We start from the raw sequence: 22,957 nt of genomic DNA, 5'->3' as shown, positions 1-22,957 counted from the left end.
AAATCTCAAATTTCAGCCTTATTACAGTGGCTTTCAACCTTTTTGACTCGAAGGCCCCTGTTGTCCAACACAATATTTGAACCACTGAATTATAAACACCTTTGTTCCTGTCCAAACGCTGCAGCCAAGACAGAGCAGCTCCCCAAAGTATGACAGCCCCTTGGTGGCCATCTCCTTGCTCCACAGTCAAAATGGCTTTTAGTACACCTCCTGCTCTGGATATCCCCTCCACCTCATCACGCCAGGCTAAAATCAAGCAAAACAGCATTCTGAACCAAAGATCCTTTGAGATTTGATTGTTTAATATGTGAAGTGAATGTGAAGTACAAGGCACATATAAATCAATGTATTAAATGTCTCTCTGGAATACTCAATTCTGATTGGTCACTGGACTATAATGTAGGACTGCAGAATTTAGGGGAAAAATCTAACCGATTTTTCTGATACAACCTGCAAATGCGATTTAAAATGTGATTTTTTTAATTAAAAAGTTCCACTTTGCTGTGCTTGTTTGTAGGGCTGCATAATTTGGCCAAAAATTATGTATATACAACCCGAATTCCGGAAATGTTGGAACATTTTATAAATTTGAATAAAATGAAAACAAAGAATTTCAAATCACATGAGCCAATATTTTATTCACAATAGAACATAGATAACAAATGTTTAAACTAAGAAATTTTATGCACAAAATTAGCTCATTTCAAATTTGATGCCTGCTACAGGTCTCAACATAGTTGGGACGGGGGCATGTTTACCATGGTGTAGCATCTCTTTTAAAAAAGACATTAAGACATCTGGGCATCGAGGTTATCGAGTTTTGGTGTTGGAATTGTGTTGCCTGATATAGGTTTCCAGTTGCTGAAGAGTTTGTGGTCGTCTTTGACGTATTTTTTTTTTTCGTTAAATGATGCACCAAATGTTCTCTATAGGTGAAAGATCTGGACTGCAGGCAGGCCAATTCAGCACCCGAACTCTTCTAAGACAAAGCCATGCTGTTGTAATAGCTGCAGTATGTGGTTTTGCATTGTCCTGCTGAAATACACAAGGCCTTTCCTGAAATAAACATCATCTGGAGGGGAGCATATGTTGCTCTAAAACCTTTCAGCATTCATAGTGCCTTCCAAAACATGCAAGCTGCCCATACCGTATGCACTTATGCACCCCCATACCATCAGAGATGCTGGCTTTTGAACTGAACGCTGATGACAAGCTGGAAGATCTCCCTCCTCTTTAGCCCGGAGGACACAGTGTCTGTGATTTCCAACAAGAATGTCAAATTTGGACTGACTGACCATAGAACACTTTTCCACTTTGAAACAGTCCATTTTAAATGAGCCTTGGACTTGACGGCGCTTCTGGACCATGTTCACATATGGCTTCCTTTTTGCATGATAGAGCTTTACTTGGCATCTGCAGATGGCACGGCGGATTGTATTTACCGACAGTGGTTTCTGGAAGTATTCCTGGGCCCATTTAGTAATGTCATTGACACAATCATGCTGATGAGTGATGCAGTGTCGTCTGAGGGTCCAAAGACCACGGCATCCAATAAAGGTCTTCGGCCTTGTCCCTTACGCACAGAGATTTCTCCAGTTTCTCTGAATCTTTTGATGATGTTATGCACTGTAGATGATGAGATTTGCAAAGCCTTTGCAATTTGATGTTGAGGAACATTGTTTTCCACAATCTTTTTATGCACTCTTTCACAGATTAGAGAGCTTCTGGCCATCTTTACTTCTGAGAGACTCTGCCTCTCTAAGACATCCCTTTTATAGCTAATCATGTTACAGACCTGATATCAATTAACTTAATTAGTTGCTAGATGTTCTCTCAGCTGAATCTTTTCAAAATGACTTGCTTTTTCAGCCATTTGTTGCCCCCGTGCCAACTTTTTTGAGACCTGTAGCAGGCATCAAATTTGAAATGAGCTCATTTAGTGGATAAAAGTGTAACATTTCTCTGTTTAAACATTTGTTGTGTCATCTATGTTCTATTGTGAATATAATATTGGCTCACATGATTTTATCACGTGATCTTTTAGTTTTCATTTTATTCAAATTTAAAAATGTCCTAACATATCCGGAATTCAGGTTGTATGTCAATATGACTATAAAATAATAATAATGTTTATTATTACTTAATAAAAAATGTTAAACAAATGAAGAAATATTACTAAATAATAAAAAGCTAGTATAATAATAAAATATTCCTAATAATTTATTATCATTATTATTAAAAACAATAATGAAAATAATTTTACAGAGATAATTTTATGTCACAAATATGTTTTCTAGTTGCCTTTGAGATTTGACTATGTGTGAAGTGAATGTTGTACAAGGCACATATAAATGAATTTATTTAATTTCTCTGGAATACCTTATTCTGAATGGTCAATCATGTCATCCAGTGGTCTGATATTTTCCTACATATCATACCATTCACACAGGTAACGGAAAATAGCGCTACTTTTTATGTTTCTCGTATCACACTGCTATATCATCTGAAACAATGGACTGCAATTCAGTTCCATACCTGTAATTAATTTCCTGTGTTTAACCCTAAGCAGAGCATGAACCAATGTGTCAGGACGTAATGCTACGAGGCGAATGAAGGGGATGGAGTTCAAATCCTGAGGCTTGTGAGGAGGCAGAGACAGCAGCAGGGGGCGCTTCTCACACAGATGAGTACACAGCATTCTCAATGTATGACAGTTCAAATTCTGTGGGGCTAGACAAGTTCAGCATTACAAAGGCAGGGGACAATCATTACAGGCAATTACATAATAAGGTAAAAAAAAAAAAAAAAAATCTATCTATATATCTAAATAATATATAACATCTATACCTTGAACTTTCAACCTGGCAAAAAACCTCAGTAGCAATTACGTTTCTATTACCTAGTGGAATACGGTCCCCCGTGACCTGTCCCAGATTCAGCAGCTTACTAGTGAAGGAGGACTGCAGGACAGTCTCAGCCTTCCACTTGTCTATGTGCACTGTCACATCTGCCAAAGAAAAGACAGAAAGACAACTGTGGATATTTCATTAGACAGTGCATCTAAGGAGTTTTTTTTTTTTTTTTTTTTTTTTTTTGCAGCCACACAAATTAGACCAGCTACATTTAAGATGATTCACTGTTGTTTTGTATATTTTGGTTGAATGAGCTGAGTTGATCCACCATTTGTTGGGCTGACAGGTCATTATTTCAGAGGATCATCCTGATATTCTTGTTTTTTCCCTTAGTGGTTCATTTCCCATCTTCACACCTGTTCTATTGACAAAAATTCTTTCAAATGCTTCTGACAAATACAGTTAACACTACTTCTGCATTTTCATTTATGAAGTAACATACTGCATGGTAACGCATTAAAATCATGCTTTTAAAAAGATGATGTGGTCTAAAATAATTCTGGATTCCAGAGTATATTTTATGTACTATACAGTACATGGTCAGTAGACATTACAAAATGTTTTGCTGTAACTTTTGAGCAATGTAATGTATTTTTTTACGAATTAAAGTATTAATTTCTTTAAAAAAAAAATTGTGAAACAACTTACAGACCCCAAACTTTTGAACGGTAGTGTGCATATATATATATAGTATGTAATGTTATATTACAAGAATATAAACATGGATTCTGAATTATTCTTGAAGATACTTATTTAGTGAGAGAATGCACAATATTTAACTTCATCAAAGATTGTGAATGAACATAAATTCCTGACTTTTCTGGATATTTGTCGCTTTTAACACTGATTTTTGCCAGATGCACCATCAAAAGTGCTTATTTGTAGATCTAATGGGGAAATCTCAATAGTTTCACCTGTAATTAGCAGAATGTCTCCTGGATATACTGTCAGAGCCCAGAAAGCAGATGTCCGCCATAGAACCACCTTCATCTCCACGTCCGATTGGTCGGTGACAATCAGCGTTGCTAGAGGTACACTGCTACCAGCTGAAACTCCAGTTTTCACTTTGACCTCTTTTAAGTGGCATGGGTGCACCACAGCAACTAAGATGGCATATCGTACACCATGGGTCTTACACCTGGCCAGCAGGGTTGTAGGACCACAGAGGGGGATGGCAGATCTTACCCTCGGCTCTGTTGTTTCTTTAGTTTTACTTACAGTCTGAGACAACTTCATCTTTTTAGAAGTAGTGGGACTAGGTGAAGCCTGTGCAGTTGTAGTCGGTGAGTCAATATTAAGCCCAAGTTCCTCTTGAACCACAGGTTTTTCAGCTATAGCATTGCCCTGAGAGCAGAGGATGCCGTCAGATGTGATTTCCAGAATCACCCCTCTCTCCTGCTGTCTTTGGCTTAGACTGTCATTATGCCACTCTCCTGAGCTTTGCAAGGTTCCTCCTAAGCCCCTCTCTTCAGGGCTGACCACAGGACTGTACAATTCTGGAGAACTAATGGAGGCCGAGTCCATTTGTTTGCGTGGGGTATGTGGAGAGCCAAGAAGAAAATCTTCAAGATAGCCAGAAGTCGGACACCGGGCTACTCTACTTCGAAGAAGCAAGGCTTGAGACTTTGTCCATGTACTCAGATACTCAGTCTCTGTGGAAACAGGTGATGTAGGCCTTACGTCTCTGCTCTGTTCATTTAAACTAGTCTGAGGACAGGAGAAACAACTATCTAGGTATTCTGTCACCAATACAGGACACAACTCCTCTACTTCACTGGACTCTTCCTTTGATTGAGAGCACTCGCAGCCCGATGGAGTACTGTTATCCTGGGATGTTTCCGTTTTGTCCGCTATACTTTCAGGTATTCTCTCAGAGGTACCAGCAGACTCCGGTCTACCACTGGTCACTGCTCCACACTCATCTGTTAGGACCTCTCTGACAGTGTCCTCGGGAATCAACCTGCCTTGACTCCAAGTGAGGTCCACTTTCTTCCAGTGCTGGACTTCTCTCTCCTGTACCTCTAAAGCAAGGGCTTGGGGACATGGGGCACCCAAAAACACATGAATCTTTGGTTTGTTTGCCATTTTGCTGTCCTTATGTTGCACTGATAATGGCACAGTCATAAGATTTATTTCGCCAGGTCTTTTATCATATTTACGGGTGGATTAAAATGGTAACCTGTAGGAAAACGGAAATGCATACTGTAAGTTAAACCCTATAGACAAATGCCCAAATAAATTTTAAAGGGATAGTTTAGTAAAAATGAAAATTCTGTCATCATTTACTCACCCTCATCATTTTCTTTCTTCCACATAAGACAAAAGATATTTTCAAGTATGTTTCAATTGTTACTGTAAATGATGACAGAATTTTTGGGAGGATCCATGTTGATATTGTTAAGTAAAAATAAATATATCAAAAATCGTTTTCATTAATTGAAATAAAGCGGGGAAAAAAAGTATAAGATGATAAAAATGTAAACTTAAACTTAAGATAATGACAAATGTTGCATTGGCAGCTCACTGAAATAAATATTTAATTTGAAGTACTAAAATTGAAATAAAAATAAAGTAAAAAAAAAATAAAACAAAAAACACAAAAATTACAAAAGCACATAACAAAATTACCAAAACAAACGTTAAAAGTAAAATATACACTGAAAACATAAAAATAAAAATATGAATAAATAATAACAGTATAAAAATACTACTAAAATAACACTAATTATGCCTTTAAATATTAACAAACCAAATACATCTATACAGTTGAAAAAGCTAAATTACTGTAAAGGATCATAGTCTAAAAACCAATGAAGAATTCCAAGCAAGGTAGGAAGAAAAGCAGGAATACACTGTAAAACCTCCACAGCTGCTGGGAATAACAAAGCATTTTAATGTGTCTGTGCAAGCGTACATTCCTGGATCAGTTGTTTTCACTTAGCAAAAGAAGAAAAACAGCAGTTTAACGAGTGACTCTCCAGAACTTCACCAACCAGATGATGGGTGTAGGCACCACGTGAACCAATAACAGAGCGTCTTTCAAACTACAGTATGATTTATTGCAGGCAGAATTTGTAGCCTGGGATGTGTTACGTGTGCTGTGTATCAAAGCACAACAAAGACGAAGAGGACGATTAACAATACTTTACTGAGATACAGGAGTTTCCAAACAGGGTTACAACAGCATAAACACATGTAGACAACAACAAGAACAGACAAGGAGTGAAGGTGAACACAGGGTATCTATACATGTGACTGACAAAGGAACTAAACAAGGTGATGGGATGATTAACAAGACACAGGTGGATCAAATGAACTAATGAACATAACGGGGAAACTAGGTCACAGGGGAAGACTGAAACATGAGGTTCTGTAACAGGATGGAGGTATGAAGGGGTGGTACTGACAAGAAGAAAGAGGACTGAGAACAGACAGATTTTCATGCTTCAGCTGATTCACACATTTTTGAAAAAAAGTAAGATAGTAAGAAAAAAAATGTTTTTTTTTTTCTACAGTAATTCATTAAACACTAACAGTAGTTAAAGGGTTAGTTCACCCAAAAATGAAAATTCTGTCATCATTTACTCACCCTCAAGTAGTTCCAAACCTGTATGAATTTCTTTGTTCTGCTGTACACAAAGGAAGATATTTGAAAAAAAAATGTCAGTAACCAAACAGATCTCAAACAGATCTGTTTGGTTACGGACATTCTTCCAAATATCTTCCTATATTCAGCAGAACAAAAAAATTCATACAGGTTTGGAACAATTTGAGGGTGAGTAAATGATGACAGAATTTTCATTTTTGGGTGAACTAACCCTTTAACTACTGTTAGTGTTTAAGTTAAGGACAATTACTGTAAATTTTGGCTCTTAGTGAATTGGGAAACTGTTGTAGTCCACATATAGCAACTTACAAATTCACATTTGAGGTATGACCACGCACAGTTTGTGTTGTAAATCAAAATGTGAAAGTGAAATAATGTTAAAGGGTTAGTTCACCCAAAAATGAAAATTATGTCATTAATGACTCGCTCTCATGTCGTTCCAAACCCGTAAGACCTCCGTTCATCTTCGGAACACAGTTTAAGATATTTTAGATTTAGTCCGAGAGCTTTCTGTCCCTCCATTGAAAATGTATGTACGGTATACTGTCCATGTCCAGAAAGATAATAAAAACATCATCAAAGTAGTCCATGTGACATCAGTGGGTTAGTTAGAAGTTTTTGAAGCATCGAAAATACATTTTGGTCCAAAAATAACAAAAACTACGACTTTATTCAGCATTGTCTTCTCTTAACTAACCCTTCAATCACACCATATTTAAAAAAAGAAAACATAGGAAATTTCAGTGATCATGACTCAAAAACACAATTGCTCTTCTGGGTTTTAGGTCTAGAAAATAAAGTAGAAAAACTTCTTTGAATTCTTTAAAAGTAGTTAGTTACATTAATCCAGTTTTTTAAAGACATCACACTCTGTTTTAATGGCATATTTTAATGTAGGCTACAGTAAGTGAATAGTGCTTTACATTCCTTGCAAAAAAAAAAAAAAAAATTATATATATATATATATATATATATATATATGGCAGTATCAAAAAATATAGGGTACCAAAAAAGGCAGTACCAAAAAATATAATTTTATATGCTTTCACTATTTCTTAAATCCCTCCCAATTCTAGCTGTACTATTCTAGATAATAATAATAATAAGTTTTATTTATATAGCACCTGTCCAGTGCTCAAAGACGCTTTACAGTGCACAAGCAATAAGAAAAGGATAACACCAATAGGGTAAACAATGATGACAAACAATAGTAAGTAGGGTTGTATTCCATATTTGGAATGAATAAATAAATGAATATAAATGTACCAAAGTACAGTGATCATATCAGATGGTAGTGCCATACTATTTTGAGATATAACTAGTGCATATATAATTCAGTAATATTATATATGATATTACTGAAATATATATTAGCCTACATATTAAAAAAACATTTCCCCCCACAAATATATATTAATTTTTATTTTATTTATTTTTTGAGCGAGATTATTATTATTATTATTATTATTATTATTATTATTATAGATTATATGCGTATGTATACGTTCAGGCAACACATTTGGACAGCAGCAACTTTAATACTTTTAACATATTTTTTGTAATACTTTCTCCCTAGGTTGCAAACATGTTTGCTTATGGTTCCTGCTCTCTGAGCGCCTCCCAGCTTGAGGTGGAGACCCACGGCACGCCTGTCTGACTGTTAAAACAACTCGCAAACAGTATTCAAGCTGACACTTTATTTAGTGTAGCAGAAAAGGAGCCGTCGTGGTGTCCGTTTATTCACCCCGACCCACTCTTTGACACTGTCTGTCTTAGTTTTTTCCCTTTATAGATATTGTTAGTTAGTGTGTTAGTTCAAAGTCATGTATAGGTATCTGGGGGAGCTCGTCACACGCGCAGCCGCCAGCAGCTCGCTGGCCTCGGGATGCGTCGATTCCGCTCTGCCCGCTTCGGCGACTCTAATGCGGGTCCGCCGTTACAGCGAAGCCGTAGGAGAGAAAGACGATGACCCTAACTTCTTTAGGATGGTCGAGGGTTTCTTCGACCGCGGAGCTTCTATCGTGGAGGACAAACTCGTGCACGATCTCAAGACGAGAGAAACGCCCGAGCAGAAGAGGCACAGAGTCCGAGGGATCCTCAAGATTATCAAGCCATGCAACCATGTCCTGTCCGTGTCATTCCCCATCAAGAGAGACAACGGGGAGTGGGAGATGATCGAGGGCTACAGAGCTCAACACAGCCAGCACAGGACTCCGTGTAAAGGAGGTAAGTTTGAATTCATTAGACCGGGAATAATAGGAAGCAGTCGCGTTCTCGAGAGTAAACATGCAAGCTAAGACACATAGCACTTACCTGTAGCATCATCTTCTGAAGTTTTGCATCTTGATGACGTAGGTCTGAGTGTCTGCAACACATTTATTTACAAGCTTCGTCCCTGTATTTTGACAGACAGACAGATAATGATAAATGATAGGCCTTGCGTGCCAGGAACTTGGAAAATATCCTGCGTTTTAGTTCCGCAGCAGCGACACTCTGCGACTATTCGTGTGCAAACATTCATTGTACGAATTTTCAAACACCGCAATAAAAACATTATGGAATGTACTGTAACTGGTAATAAACTGTTAATATTTATGTGCTATATTCGAATAAACTGGTTTGATTGATTATCTTTCTGGTTCAGGCTTGTTAGCTTGTCTGAGGTGTTCAAGTAGGTGGTCTAAGATGGTCACTAGCCTGTGCCCATCTTAGAACAGACAGAAATAAATACCATGTTCCAAATCATCCTTTGACCACCTTAAGCTGGTAGAACCAGTGGGTGGCTCATTTGTTTCAGCACAAGATGGGTTTTCCAACAGGATTAACAGTATCTATAAATACCTTAAAGGGTTAGTTCACCCAAAAATGAAAATTCTGTCATTTATTACTTAACCTCATGCCGTTCCACACCCGTAAGACCTTCGTTAATCTTCGGAACACAAATTAAGATATTTTAGTTGAAATCCGATGGCTCCGTGAGGCCTTCATAGGGAGCAATGACATTTTTCTCTCTCAAGATCCATAAAGGTACTAAAAACATATCTAAATCAGTTCATGTGAGTACAGTGGTTCAATATTAATATTATAAAGCAACGAGAATATTTTTGGTGTGCCAAAAAAAAAAAAAATAAATAAAAAAATAACGACTTCAAAATGGCTGATTTCAAAACACTGCTTCAGGAAGCATCGGAGCATAATGAATCAGTGTATCGAATCTGCTGTTCGGAGCGCCAGAGTCAACGTGATTTCAGCCGTTGGCAGTTTGACATGCGATCTGAATCATGATTCAATACACTGATTCATTTGTGCTCCGATGCTTTCTGAAGCATTGTTTTGAAATTCGGCCATCACTAAATAAGTTGTTATTTTTTTTTTTTGGCGCACCAAAAATATTCTCGTCACTTTATAATATTAATATTGAACCACTGTACTCACATGAACCGATTTAAATATGTTTTAGTACCTTTCATGGATCTTGAGGGAGGAAGTGTCATTGCTCCCTATGCAGGCCTCACGGAGCCATCGGTATTTCGACTAAAATATCTTAATTTGTGTTCCGAAGATTAACGAAGGTCTTACGGGTGTGGAACGGCATGAGGGTAAGTAATAAATGACAGAATTTTCATTTTTGGGTGAACTAACCCTTTAATACACATTGCATCTTATATTTTATAATATATAGGAGAATGGAATTGGAAAGGCTTTTAAACAAATGTATAAAGAAATATGTCCTGCATTTCTTCACCATTTTAGGTCTTCATTTGTAAAGTATTGCAGCGGGAATGCTGCCTGACCTGTTCCTGTGTTTATTTTATAGGGTAGTTCTGCTCCTTTATCTTGTTTTTTATATCATATAAATTACAGTTTTATCTTTGCAGAGATATTTGTATACTTTTTAGAAGTTGTGAACTCATTCATTATCAATGGAATGTGTTTGTGTAAGAGATATTTATATGAAGCTTGACCTATCCTGGAGTTGTTTGTAAGAGCATTACATTTTGCTTTGTCAGGACTGACTGCGCAATGCTTTATTTAGGAAGGGAGGTGGAAGACCCGAGGGCAGTTCAATCTCTCAGCAGTTTCCTTGAGTGGAAGTTCCATCCTTTCAGCTTTTTTTTTTTTTTTTTTTAACTATTTTCCCTTTTTTAAAACTGAGATCTTACCCTAAACAGTAGAATGAACAAATAAGATAACTTGCATCACATTTCCTTTAACCACCATTTTAAGTAGTCTAAATTGCATATGATTTAGGCTGAACCGATCAACAAAGTTTTGGAAGAAATCTTCTAATGTTCACTGCTTGATCTTGTATTGAGTAGAATCAATGGGAGCTTTTAGTAAGACAGTGAGTGAATTGATGGTGAGACTTTAAACTGTTGAGTTTGTAAATTAGCTTAGTGTTTTAGTCAGTTGTTTTACTTTGTTCACCAGACAAAACATCTTATGTTTTGCAACTTTGTGTCAGGACGTCTCTGATTAAGGTAATGTATAAAAGCCTCCATAACCAGTTCACATGGTGGAGGAGGTCAAAAATTGGTCTTTTTACAGCCATAAAAAAAGTTAATGGCTGTAATTTGTCATGCACTGTTTTCTACAGTATTGACTTTTATGCGGGCATAAAGAAACTATTTAAATAATAATATGATCAGCAATTTTATACTTTTATTTGGTAAAATAAGTAAGCAGAATAAGCAAAACATGGTTATAATAGGTAAGAGAATGCAGACTTTGGACCCCCTGAATTTGTACAGTAGAAATTCACAGTATGCATACAAAAGTGCCAACGCAGCTGTCTTTTTAAAGTTTCCTTACACGGTCACCAATAAACTCTGCAGAGAGACTGTTGTTTAAAGCTGCACTTTTATCTTTATTTGATGCTAGTAGTAATTTGAGATGAATTACTAGCTCCTCATCCATGAAATCAAGAAATTTTCCAGTGCCGTCCTAGCAGGACTTTTGAGGATGATTGAAAACAAAGATGTTTTGGGTAGTCACTTTGGCTTTAACCACACCCATTTTGGGCCCTGCCTAGATTTTCTTCCCTCATAGTTTGATGGAGAGAGTGAGTCATCAAAGTGGTTGGTTTGCTGCCTGTCCTGCTACACAAAATTTCCCCTCTTTAGAACTGTAGACCTATTTTTTTTGCACATGGCAGTTAAACTATTGGAATGTTCCAGGCCTCCTACTTCAAACATCATGCTGTCCAGATCATTAATGCTATTTTAACTGACAAGCAAGGGCCACCTTTACAGTGGGCACATTTTTGGCAGCTTTTATTCAGTTAACTCTTTTTTTTTTTTTTTTTTTTTTCCCTAGAGCTTTTAGGCTTGAAAAAAGGCTTGAATTATATAACACATTATCAAAGTGTTGTAGTCTGTGTTTCCTTTAGCTTTAATCAATAGAGAATCTCCTGTCATAAAACAAGTTAAAATGGGCTATAATCCTTGTGATTTATTTTGATCCTTGATGTCACTGATCTACAGATGTTATTTGCATAGACCTAAAGTGTGATGAAGACTCAACTTCTGTTTCTCCAGGTATCCGTTATAGCACAGAGGTGTCAGTCGATGAGGTGAAAGCCCTCGCCTCACTAATGACATACAAATGTGCAGTTGTAGGTAAGTTCTGTGCTCTAATTTGTTTGGTTGTGGTTGTTAGTATGAACACATAATCATCCACACAAACTATGCTCTCAACAGATGTGCCTTTTGGAGGAGCTAAAGCTGGAGTGAAAATTAACCCAAAGAATTACTCTGTGAGTGTTTTCATGTTCCCTGCGTAATTATGATTTCATAATTAAATCATTTTCAGAATTAATTACACTCTCTAATTTTAAATATTCCTGAAAATAAATGAACAGCTATGTTTATATTTTATTTGTATTTATTTATTACTTTTTTTTGTTGTAGTGTTTTTGAAGAGCTAGAACATAATTTCCAGTGCAGCTGCATTTGTCTATGCTATTTATTATTAAGATTTCTTGACTCTTGGAGAGAAATCCTACCGGGTTTAATGCCTGTGCTGTTAAAGGGATAGTTCACCCAAAAATGATTCCATGATTTACTCACCCTCAAGCCATCCTAGGTGTATATGACTATCTTCTTTCAGAAAAACACAATCAGAGATATATTTAAAAATATCCTGGCTCTACCAAGCTTTATAATGGTAGTGAACCGGGGGCCTGTTTCGAACCCCCCCAAAAATGCATCCATCCATCAAAAATATAATTCATATGGCTCCAGGAGGTTAATAAAGGCCTTCTGAAGCGAAGCGACTGTCCTTTGTTTGTTTGTATTTTATCATTGGTGAATTAAACATGCCGTATTTAGTTTAGCATTCAGATCACAGACTCCCTGTATAAACTGGAGCAACGAATGCTCAAGCATTACTTTGTTAAAGTATACAGACTTTTAATTTTTTTTAAAACAAGATTTGATCAAGTGTTGTTCTCTAGATGTTGCATAGGTCATACAAGAATGACTTAATGCATTTTTGCTTAAAGGCGAAGACCCTACTCTATGTATGCAAGACCCCCTTTCCATTAAACATATTTTATTGGACTGTCCTACATTTAATGCAAGTAGACAACATTTCTATGCAGTAAGCTCACTTAAGGACATGTTTAGTGAGATTATTACTAGAAAAGGCATTGAAGTTTTATCATATGTTAATGTAAAATATTTTGTATAATATTAACTGCAATGGTTTTTTTTCTTTTTGTTTGGTTTTTAATTTTATTGTATTTATGTAACTCTTTTTTTTTTTTTTGCCATGAAAATAGCCTCAGATGCTTACATGGCATATTAATACTACTACTATTCCAAATGTATACTTCCATATTATTAAACACATTATAGTCACTGATGTTCCTCAATTTTTTTTTCTTTCCTTGCACAGGACACAGAACTGGAGAAGATCACAAGAAGGTTTACCATTGAATTGGCTAAAAAGGGCTTCATTGGTGAGTTTTGAGCAGGCACTCACTGAATCTGCTCCTGAATTAAGCAAAAAGCTCAGCAGAATTGGAATGCCATTCGTGTGCAAAAGTCTACACATCCCTAATTTCTTGTGCATGTTTATTAAATATTTTGCGTAATATTATAATGTTTTGTCCACCTATAAAAATGAATAGTCTTCTGTTTAACACATTGTATTCATTTGGTAGAATTCTGCAGAATTTCCCCAAGTATCAGTGTTGCAAATGCAAAATAAGTCTGCAGATTCTGTCAGGGCCTACTAGTCACAATGTAGTGCATGTTACTGAAAAAAAAAGTTTTTTTTATAGTGAACAGTAGTTTATCAATATTTGTTGTTTTCTAATGACATCTGATAAGCATATTTTACTATTTGGACTAGAATGAGACAGGAACTCTATTGCAGATTAGACACAATCACACTCAGGAACAATAGTCAGGTAATACTTGGCATCAGATAGCACAGATTAACAGTTAAGCGGCTATTTGCACCACTTCTACATTACAGGTAAGTATAACCTGTAACCTGAAAGACTATATAAACTGTATTCATATTACATGTGTTTAAAGAGCTTGTAATAGAGCCAACATTCCTTAGGTAGTTGATTTATTTTATTTATTTATTTTTATGCTGGCTTCTCACATTCCTCTCTAACAACACAATGTACATTCTCTCAAAAAACTGCACAGATATTTAAGATAGATGCACTCATTTCTGTTTCCCGCATTAGGGCCTGGCATTGATGTCCCCGCCCCAGATATGAGCACAGGAGAAAGGGAAATGTCCTGGATTGCTGACACGTATGCTAACACAATGGGCCATCATGTAAGTTGAATGTGACGAGTGTTTGTGTAATACGCAACTGGTTTGCTTTAGCAAAATCTATAAGGAAACATTTTTATTGGTGTGTTTGGCATGCTGCCATATTATTACCTCATATGCCTATGGACATAATTTATATATTATTTTTGCACTTACGTGTTGTAAATGAACTGACAAGCAGCAATATTTTGGTGCTGATAGATTTGTTTTATATATACGTCACTGGAATAAAGTGCCCCATTTCAGCAGGATAAGAATGTATTTGTAGCACAGCATATGGCAAAATTTCATAAAGCATTTGAATTTATTTTTGTAGTAGCACTGTTATTTGTGATAACCAGAGATTTGTCTTTGCATTTGTGTGTAGCTGACTGTAAACAAGATATTTAGTCATAAAAATGTTTTTTTTTTTTTGTTTTTTTTCACAAAAACACATTTTATAGCATAATATCGTAGATAAATGTATGCTAAATGCTGTAAATAAGTGCATACATGTATGTTTAAGATAATTGTATGCATACATTACCTTGATATGGTGCAGTGATTTCTATTACACATTTTCACATATTGTAGTCATGTTGAAAAATCACACAGGATATCTGTAAGAACTAAAAACAATCGCTATATTGGTGAATCAGTGCCTAGAGCCTTTACTGTCCCTGACAAAGAGCGTGGTGTTTATGAGACCAGGAGAACAAAGCGCCCCTGTGTTTTTCCACCCTCTACTGACAGACTCTTTCAATACAGTCTGTCCTCCCATGGCAGTCATTTGCTTTGTCTTGGTAGCCGTGACGTTCTGTTCCTTTTGTGAGCTGCCCGGTAGCTAGATACATGAAAGGACGTGAGAGATATACTGAGACATCGACAGATTGTTATACCATGTACTCATATCTCTCATGACAAGCTAACACAGAGGTCTCATAATTTGCTTTAGATTATTCTGTTTGAATGCAAACAACATTCTTCTAATGCTTAGAAGGGCTCCATGTATTTATAATTCTTCTGTATCATTCTTCTTTATCAGGATATCAATGCTCATGCCTGTGTTACCGGTAAGCCCATCAGCCAGGGTGGCATCCACGGTCGTATATCTGCCACTGGTCGTGGAGTCTTCCATGGCATTGAAAACTTTGTCAATGAGGCTGCTTACATGAGCCAGCTGGGACTGACTCCTGGGTTTGGAGACAAGACGTTTGTCATTCAGGTTTGTACATGTCAGTAACACATAAACCACATTTCAAGTTTATGATATTACGATTTGATTTTCTTATTTTTCGATTTAAACGTAGTTTTTAGTCATATCAAATCAGTTGGCTAAAGAATTCCTCTCTTTATGCATTGCATTGTCCAAAATGCACTGGCTGCCTAAAACTTAAATATGTTTTTGATTTAGGATGTTTATCTAAAAGAGAAAAGTGCATTGTGTATATTCTGCTATCATGGTGCTGCTTACAGGCACGTTGTACATTACCTCATGACTCTATGCCAGCACTTAGTGTACGCTGACATGGATCATTCTGACTTTGCTTATCTAAGGACTTTAAATATTCAGTGTGTGCTTTTAGACACCCAATCAATATTCGTAAGGAATGATTAAAAGAGTGTGAAACCTTCAAATGTTACACTTGCTATGTGTCTGATTGAAAACACTCTAATTTTATGGGAACACTTTACAGTAAGGTTTCATTTAACATTAGTTAACTACATTAACATGAACTATCAATTAACAATACTTATACAACATGTATTAATCTTTATTAATCTCAACATTTGCATTTTAAGATCAAAAGTTGTATTTGTCAACATTAGTTAATCCACTGTGAACTGACATAAACATGAACATTTTTATTAACTTAACATTAAAAAAGGTAAATGCTGTAAAAATATATTGCTCATTGTTCGTTCATGTTAGTTAATGCATTAAATAATGAGACCTTATTGTAAAGTGTTACTAATTTTACTGTATTTTGTGAGACTTCTTTGTAATGTGAGAAATTAAAATATATTGTAAATTTAATTATAAATATAATTTAAATTAAAATGGACAGGATGTTTTTTTTAAAGGTGCCCTAGAACTTCTTTTTAAAAGATGTAATATAAGTCTAAGGTGTCCCCTGAATGTGTCTGTGAAGTTTCAGCTCAAAATACCCCATAGATTTTTTTTTTTAATTCATTTTTTTAACTGCCTATTTTGGGGCATCATTAACTATGCACCGATATATAGGTTGCGGCCCCTTTAATTCTCGTGCTCCCCCTCCCCCGGAGCTCACGCTTGCCTTGAACCGCATAAACACAGTTTACACAGCTAATATAACCCTCAAAATGGATCTTTACAAGATGTTCGTCATGCATGCTGCTTGCATACATCAGATCATGTAAGTATAGTATTTATTTGGATGTATTACATTTGATTCTGAATGAGTTTGTGGCTGTGCTCTGTGGCTAACGGCTAATGCTACACTGTTGGAGAGATTTATAAAGAATGAAGTTGTTTATGCATTATACAGACTGCAAGTGTTTAAAAATGAAAATAGCGACGGCTCTCTTGTCTCCGTGAATACAGTAATAAACGATGGTAACTTTAACCACATTTAACAGTACATTAGCAACATGCTAACAAAACATTTAGAAAGACAATTCACAAATATCATGTTATCATGGATCATGTCAGTTATTATTGCTCCATCTGCCATTTTTCGCTATTGTTCTTGCTTGCTTACCTAGTCTGATGATTCAGCTGTGCACATCCAGACGTTCTTCCCTTGTCTAATGGCTTGATCATGGGCTGGCATATGCAAATATTGGGGGTGTACACCCCGACTGTTACGCAACAGTCGGTGTTATGTTGAGATTCGCCTGTTCTTCGGAGGTCTTTTAAACAAATGAGATTTATATAAGACGGAGGAAACAATGGAGTTTGAAACTCAGTGTATGTCTTTTCCATGTACTGAACTCTTGTTATTCAACTATGCCAATATAAATTCAATATTTAATTCTAGGGCACCTTTAAAGATGCCAAGATTCTAATATTGCTCATTCTTCAGCAAAAACATGATTTAACTCATTCATCTGGTACAGTATAAATGTAAAATATGCCTACATGCAAAGAAGTCATTTTATTCATTAGTATCTTTTGTCTAAGTATGTCTAAAAATAATTCATACCACATACTGTAAAATGAAATGTGGTAAAATTCCATAAGATCAGAAATAAAAATATAGTGAGCTTATGATTAAACTATTTGTCAATAGGTTAATAAAATGAAACTTAATTAATTCTCTAAAAGCAATTTGCATTATCTTTAACTTCTGAAGTAAATGTATTTTGTTTTAAGGATGTTTAGACATTTTCACTGTAGCACACAAGACTGAAATGCTGGCTGTTTAGCAGTGTATTCAGATCTTTAGTTATGTTCTTGCACTAAATTCATCAGCATTACACATTACCTTCAGCTCAGCTGCCAGTTTGAATAATATTTTAATGCAGTCTCCAAATTTCTGTGGTAGGGTTTTGGTAATGTGGGCCTGCACTCCATGCGTTACCTGCACCGTTACGGAGCAAAGTGTGTGGGTGTTGGAGAGCTGGACGGAAGCATCTGGAACCCTAACGGCATCGATCCCAAAGAGCTGGAAGACTATAAGCTGGTGAGTTTGAATCGCTTATTTCCTTTGCAGCACAGCCGGTGGCAGGACACACAAACTGGGTGAGTGGCTAGGGGGGTCCCTCTCGGTTAAAATCGGTAAATGCACAAATTAGATCTGAGGGGGCAATGCCCTATTTTAACTTATTTTACCCTATTTTACCCTTTTGTGCCACCAGGCCTGCTTTATAGTAACATTCTGGTTGAACCTTTATGCATTGTAAAAATATTCACTGTAAGGCAGCCACCTTGTGGTCGTATAGCAGTACTACATGTAGGATGTGCAACTCTATAATCTGAGTGTATTAATATAAATATTTTTGTTTTCCAGGCCAATGGAACCATTGTTGGCTTCCCCAAGGCCACACCATATGAAGGCAGCATCTTGGAAGCTCAGTGTGATATCCTGATCCCTGCTGCAAGTGAAAAACAGCTTACAAAGAAAAATGCCAACAATATCAAAGCCAAGGTCAGAGGTCAAGAGCTAACATATATGAGTCATACATATGAGTTTTTGATTGTGTTATGCTACTCCAGAGAATCTACAATAAGAATATAAAAAAAAATTAAGACTTCAGAGTAACACTTCTTATTTTCACAGATTATTGCTGAAGGAGCCAACGGTCCCACTACACCTGAGGCAGACAAGATATTCCTAGAGAGGAATATCATGGTGATCCCTGTACGTTTTCCAGTCCTAAATGTTCTTTTAATATTAAATCTAAATATAAAGATTTTATATACATATTTGATTTGCTGTAGTGGTGCAAGTGATGTCCGGAGGGGATATTTGTTTTTTATGATGACCCTACAAAGTATTTTATATGTTTTATATTATGTTAAATATTTTAAATATGAAGGAAAAACAAAACTTGGGTAAGGTATTTGTCTGACAAAATTATTTAGCAAAATTATTTTACTATAAAAAAAAAAGTCATAGTAAAACAAAAAGCTCACAGGAAAAAGCATCCACTGACTACCCCATAATCAGTTATTTATATTTTATTGGTTTTCTCTTGTTTTTGCATGTTCACAATTTTTGACCAGGCTGTCAAACAAATAAATTATGTCTGCACAATTTGGCATTTTTCATTGTTATAACAAATATAACACTTGACTCCAAGCACAACTATGTAATATGGTTACAAATGTTTTATAATATTTAATAAGGTTGAAAATTTCCTAGGCCGGCCTCCCAGACATCACTTTCAGCCACTACATAGTATATGCATATATAAAACTTTATTTACCTTATTTATAGAAGTTTTATATATTTTTTTGATACAGGTATAGCATTTGATGCTAATATGGCACTAAAAATAAATAAATACATGCATAAATATTCATATGCATAAATAGGACATGTACCTGAATGCTGGAGGTGTGACGGTCTCCTACTTTGAGTGGCTGAAGAACCTTAACCACGTCAGTTATGGCAGACTGACCTTCAAGTATGAAAGGGACTCAAACTACCATCTCCTTAGTAAGTCAAAAATATGTTTCCCAGGAAATGTGATGTGTAGTCATGCAGTAAAACAGCAATGCTACTGTACATAGAGTGGAGTGTTTGCTGATAGAAATCTAGCATGAATGCGATAATTGTTTGCAAATCAGTTACCGGTCTTAGTGATGATCAGTTAATTTAGTTCTCTGGAAGGGCTTGTTCTCCATTGTCTAACTGCTCTAAACTAGATTATTTTGGAGGTGCACTTGGTGCACATGTGGTATTTTTGTTCACTTTGTTTATTCTGCTCCCACAAGCAAATACAGTGGCACTGATGCCCCCTTGAGAGGATCTGGGCACGTATACACACAGAAAACACAAACACGTCCTCTGTCCCGCCTTTCATCTGACTGGCCTAAAATGACCTCCAATTTACTGCTAGTCACATGGTACAGACAGATAGAACACAGAGGGAGACAGAAACGAGGGAAGACACAGACGAATACTACTGTCACTGTCTGTCCATAAATTCTCCATTTTCTCATGCAAATTATGACATCTCACTGTCATATGAAAAATCTGTTGAATGGTGTGATTTTAGTGTATTCATATACTGAAGCCATCACCATATTTTATTGCACCCTTTATGAAATATTTAACTAAATCAATCACAGATTTGGATCCCAGAGAAGCTGTAAGAGAGAATACGGATTTTGTTTTGGGAAACACAACATTTGACCATTACTTTCCATGTGTCAGTTTGCTCATTCCTAATGGGGATCTAATGTGTATTTTGGCAGTGTCTGTCCAGGAAAGTCTGGAAAGGAAGTTTGGGAAACATGGTGGAGCCATACCTATTGTTCCCACATCTGAATTTCAAGACAGGATTGCTGTAAGTATAAATGCAAAAGCTCTTGTCACATAATTTGTCTTTCTTAACCATTTTAAATAAGACTACTAGACCTTTTATAAACTTATTTTGCTCATCTGCTAGGGAGCTTCCGAAAAGGACATTGTGCATTCTGGTTTGGCTTACACAATGGAGCGATCTGCCAGAGTAAGTATATATACATATATCATAATCTATTTAATTTATTTATTTATAGATTATATCAAAATGGTCTCACTTTAGATTAGGGTCCAATTCTCACTATTAACGGTAACACTTTACAAAAAGGTTCATTAGTTAACATTAGTTAACTACATTAGTTAACGTGAACTAATAATGAACTGCACTTATACAGCATTTATTAATCTTTGTTACTGTTAGTTTCAACATTTACTAATACATTAAATTTTGTTATCATTAGTTAATGCACTGTGAACTAACATGAACAAACAATGAACAACTGTATTTTCATTAACTAACGTTAACTAAGATTAGTAAATACAGTAACAAATGTATTGCTCAATGTTACCGATTAAGGGATGTAGAAAATGGTCATGCAGAATAAGGCATTAATATGTGCTTTATAATTACTAATAAACAGCCAATATCATGTGCATGCTAATAAGCAAATATATTATTTTTTTCTTGTTGCTGTATTAACATTTTTAGTTATTATTATTATTATTATTATTATTATTATTATTATTATTTCTCCAATAAAACTATATGTAGTTTTTTTTTAAATTATTATTATTATTTTTAAGTCAAATAATAAATGTAGCATTCCACTACGCTGGCCAGTCACAGTAAGATGTTCTCCCATTAATCTCTAAAATGATTAATGACAATGCCTCATTAATCGGTTGTTAACATCCCTGATTATGGTTGCGTTATATGGTATATGGTAACATTTCCACATGTAAGTTTAATGTCATACTGCATAAATGCCCCTCCAGCACAATCCTTTCTGTCTTTGAACATGGAAACAAACAGATAGTCTTACTTGTTACTCACCTAGCAACGGCTTTTGTGTAAGACTGGAATCTGGTAACCAGAGAACAGCATCTGTTCATTCATGTTCTATTGTTGCTGTCAGTCTTTTGTTTGTGAATTGGGAATGAGATAGAGCCCATTAAATGGATTCCTATATCATTCACCACACCCAATTTGTGATTTATTGAAAGCATTAGTTATAGGATTTGCTCATTATTTATTATTATTTGCTCAAGTTCTCTTAATCAGACTGTAACATGTTGCTAAGCTAACAGCACAATACTCTGTAAATAGCACACACACAGTTATTGGTTAAATTGTTTTTTATACTGTTTAATAAAGCTATTTTATTTATTCTTTTCTGTATTAAATAGAATATAAGTTCATTTATAATCAACATTACGATATCCGTCTTGTATTTATTTTTTTACTGTGCTCATCACATTGTATTCTTATATTGGCTTCTCCATAAAGGATACATGCGATGCTGCCCTCGAATTTGACCAAAATTAGGTATTGTTGAAGGCAGCATTATTATGATGCCTTTTAAAAAAATATTTACTTTGAGAGTACATGTATAATGCCTTAAAATGCTGTCTCTGGAGGCAGCCTTCTAGTCTGTCTGCATTTAGGCTAGTTTGATGTATTAAGAACCTGCATTATGTGAAATGCTTCTTCGGGAATGATCAGATTGTTCACATAATTCATCTTTCATCTTTTTAGCAAATCATGCGCACAGCTAACAGGTATAACCTTGGGCTGGATCTGAGGACAGCTGCCTATGTCAACGCCATTGAGAAAGTCTTCAAAGTGTACCATGAGGCTGGCCTTACCTTCACATAGACGGTTGTATTATTCACCTGACTCTGTATATCTAAGTCTGCACAGACCTGAGTCACTTAACCCCACAGCTCCTCACGTTTACATTTTATACATCAAAATATGTCATATCATATATGCATGTGGTTACCAATGTGCATCTTTAGAAGCTTCTATTCTTGTCTAGATCATCATCCTTTCAAATATTCATGGCTTTTAGAAAAGCCTTTAAGCCAAAGTCCCTTTAATTCACTCTGTCACATTTCAGAGCATAGTGGGAATGTCTTGCCAGGAAACACCAAAAATCAATAACAATGTAACTTATTTTAGAGCTACAGTATTTCAAAGCTTTGTAGTTTCTTCAGGCCATGTGTTAATGAAGAAGTTACTAAAAACATTAAGCCTTATAGTTACAGCCATAAACACTGTTGTTTTATAATACTAGTTTCTTGAATTTCTTGTTAGTTACTTTTTTCCCCTCACCCATTTTGACAAAATTATGGTCAATTGGGAAAGGAATGCAGGATGAATCTCAGGCTTTTTATATGTTACCAAAATATTGAACATGAATATCTGGTTTTGCTGCTCTTTAGAAGTCTTCTTCAGTAATAACCCAATGCCTTCCTTTAAAAAAAAACCTTATTGGTAAATGTGTTTAATTTCTTAACAATATGCAAATGGTAGGGCATATATTTGGTAGAAAATGTTTATTTTCGTCATCATATTAGCATTTATTATGAATTAGCCTTTGGGGGAAAAAAAGACTTTGTATTGCCTTTTTAAATTGTCAAAATTTAATAAAATGTAAATGAAAATGTGAGTGTGTGTCAGCTGATTTACTGGTATAAATGTAATT

The 22,957-nt window shown here is 35.7% G+C and overlaps 2 protein-coding genes across 2 annotated transcripts in view; one reads left to right on the top strand and one right to left on the bottom strand.

Annotated features, from left to right (window-relative positions):
- The window catches only part of LOC125276828 (nuclear factor NF-kappa-B p100 subunit-like), a 24,049-nt gene extending 15,042 nt beyond the window's left edge, over positions 1–9,007 (bottom strand). Inside the window, exons 1-5 of the mRNA XM_048204726.1 lie at positions 8,833–9,007; positions 3,827–5,091; positions 2,900–3,007; positions 2,536–2,730; positions 100–246 (exon numbers count right to left, since the gene is read on the bottom strand). Coding sequence (XP_048060683.1) covers positions 100–246; positions 2,536–2,730; positions 2,900–3,007; positions 3,827–5,036 — 1,660 coding nt within the window. The 5' untranslated portion in view covers positions 5,037–5,091; positions 8,833–9,007. The remainder of the gene's footprint in view (positions 1–99; positions 247–2,535; positions 2,731–2,899; positions 3,008–3,826; positions 5,092–8,832) is intronic.
- On the top strand, positions 8,122–22,921 carry glud1a (glutamate dehydrogenase 1a). The gene is made up of 13 exons (XM_048204727.1): positions 8,122–8,745; positions 12,057–12,137; positions 12,219–12,274; positions 13,417–13,480; positions 14,225–14,319; positions 15,341–15,520; positions 17,823–17,960; positions 18,288–18,425; positions 18,558–18,638; positions 19,316–19,439; positions 20,201–20,292; positions 20,395–20,457; positions 22,006–22,921. The coding sequence occupies exons 1-13, from the start codon at positions 8,343–8,345 to the stop codon at positions 22,123–22,125; spliced, it is 1,635 nt and encodes a 544-aa protein (XP_048060684.1). The 5' UTR covers positions 8,122–8,342; the 3' UTR covers positions 22,126–22,921.
- Positions 22,922–22,957: the final 36 nt, after the last annotated feature.

This window comes from Megalobrama amblycephala, linkage group LG10 (assembly GCF_018812025.1).
Source record: "Megalobrama amblycephala isolate DHTTF-2021 linkage group LG10, ASM1881202v1, whole genome shotgun sequence".
Classification (NCBI taxonomy): domain Eukaryota; kingdom Metazoa; phylum Chordata; class Actinopteri; order Cypriniformes; family Xenocyprididae; genus Megalobrama; species Megalobrama amblycephala.
This window is presented reverse-complemented; position numbering and strand designations above follow the sequence as displayed.

Coding starts and splice junctions, on each gene's coding strand:
- glud1a (XM_048204727.1), top strand. CDS start 8,343: ATGTATAGGTATCTGGGGGAGCTCGTCACACGCGCAGCCGCCAGCAGC. Junction 18,639..19,315: donor GGAATATCATGGTGATCCCT/GTACGTTTTCCA, acceptor ATGCATAAATAG/GACATGTACCTGAATGCTGG. Junction 20,293..20,394: donor AATTTCAAGACAGGATTGCT/GTAAGTATAAAT, acceptor CTCATCTGCTAG/GGAGCTTCCGAAAAGGACAT.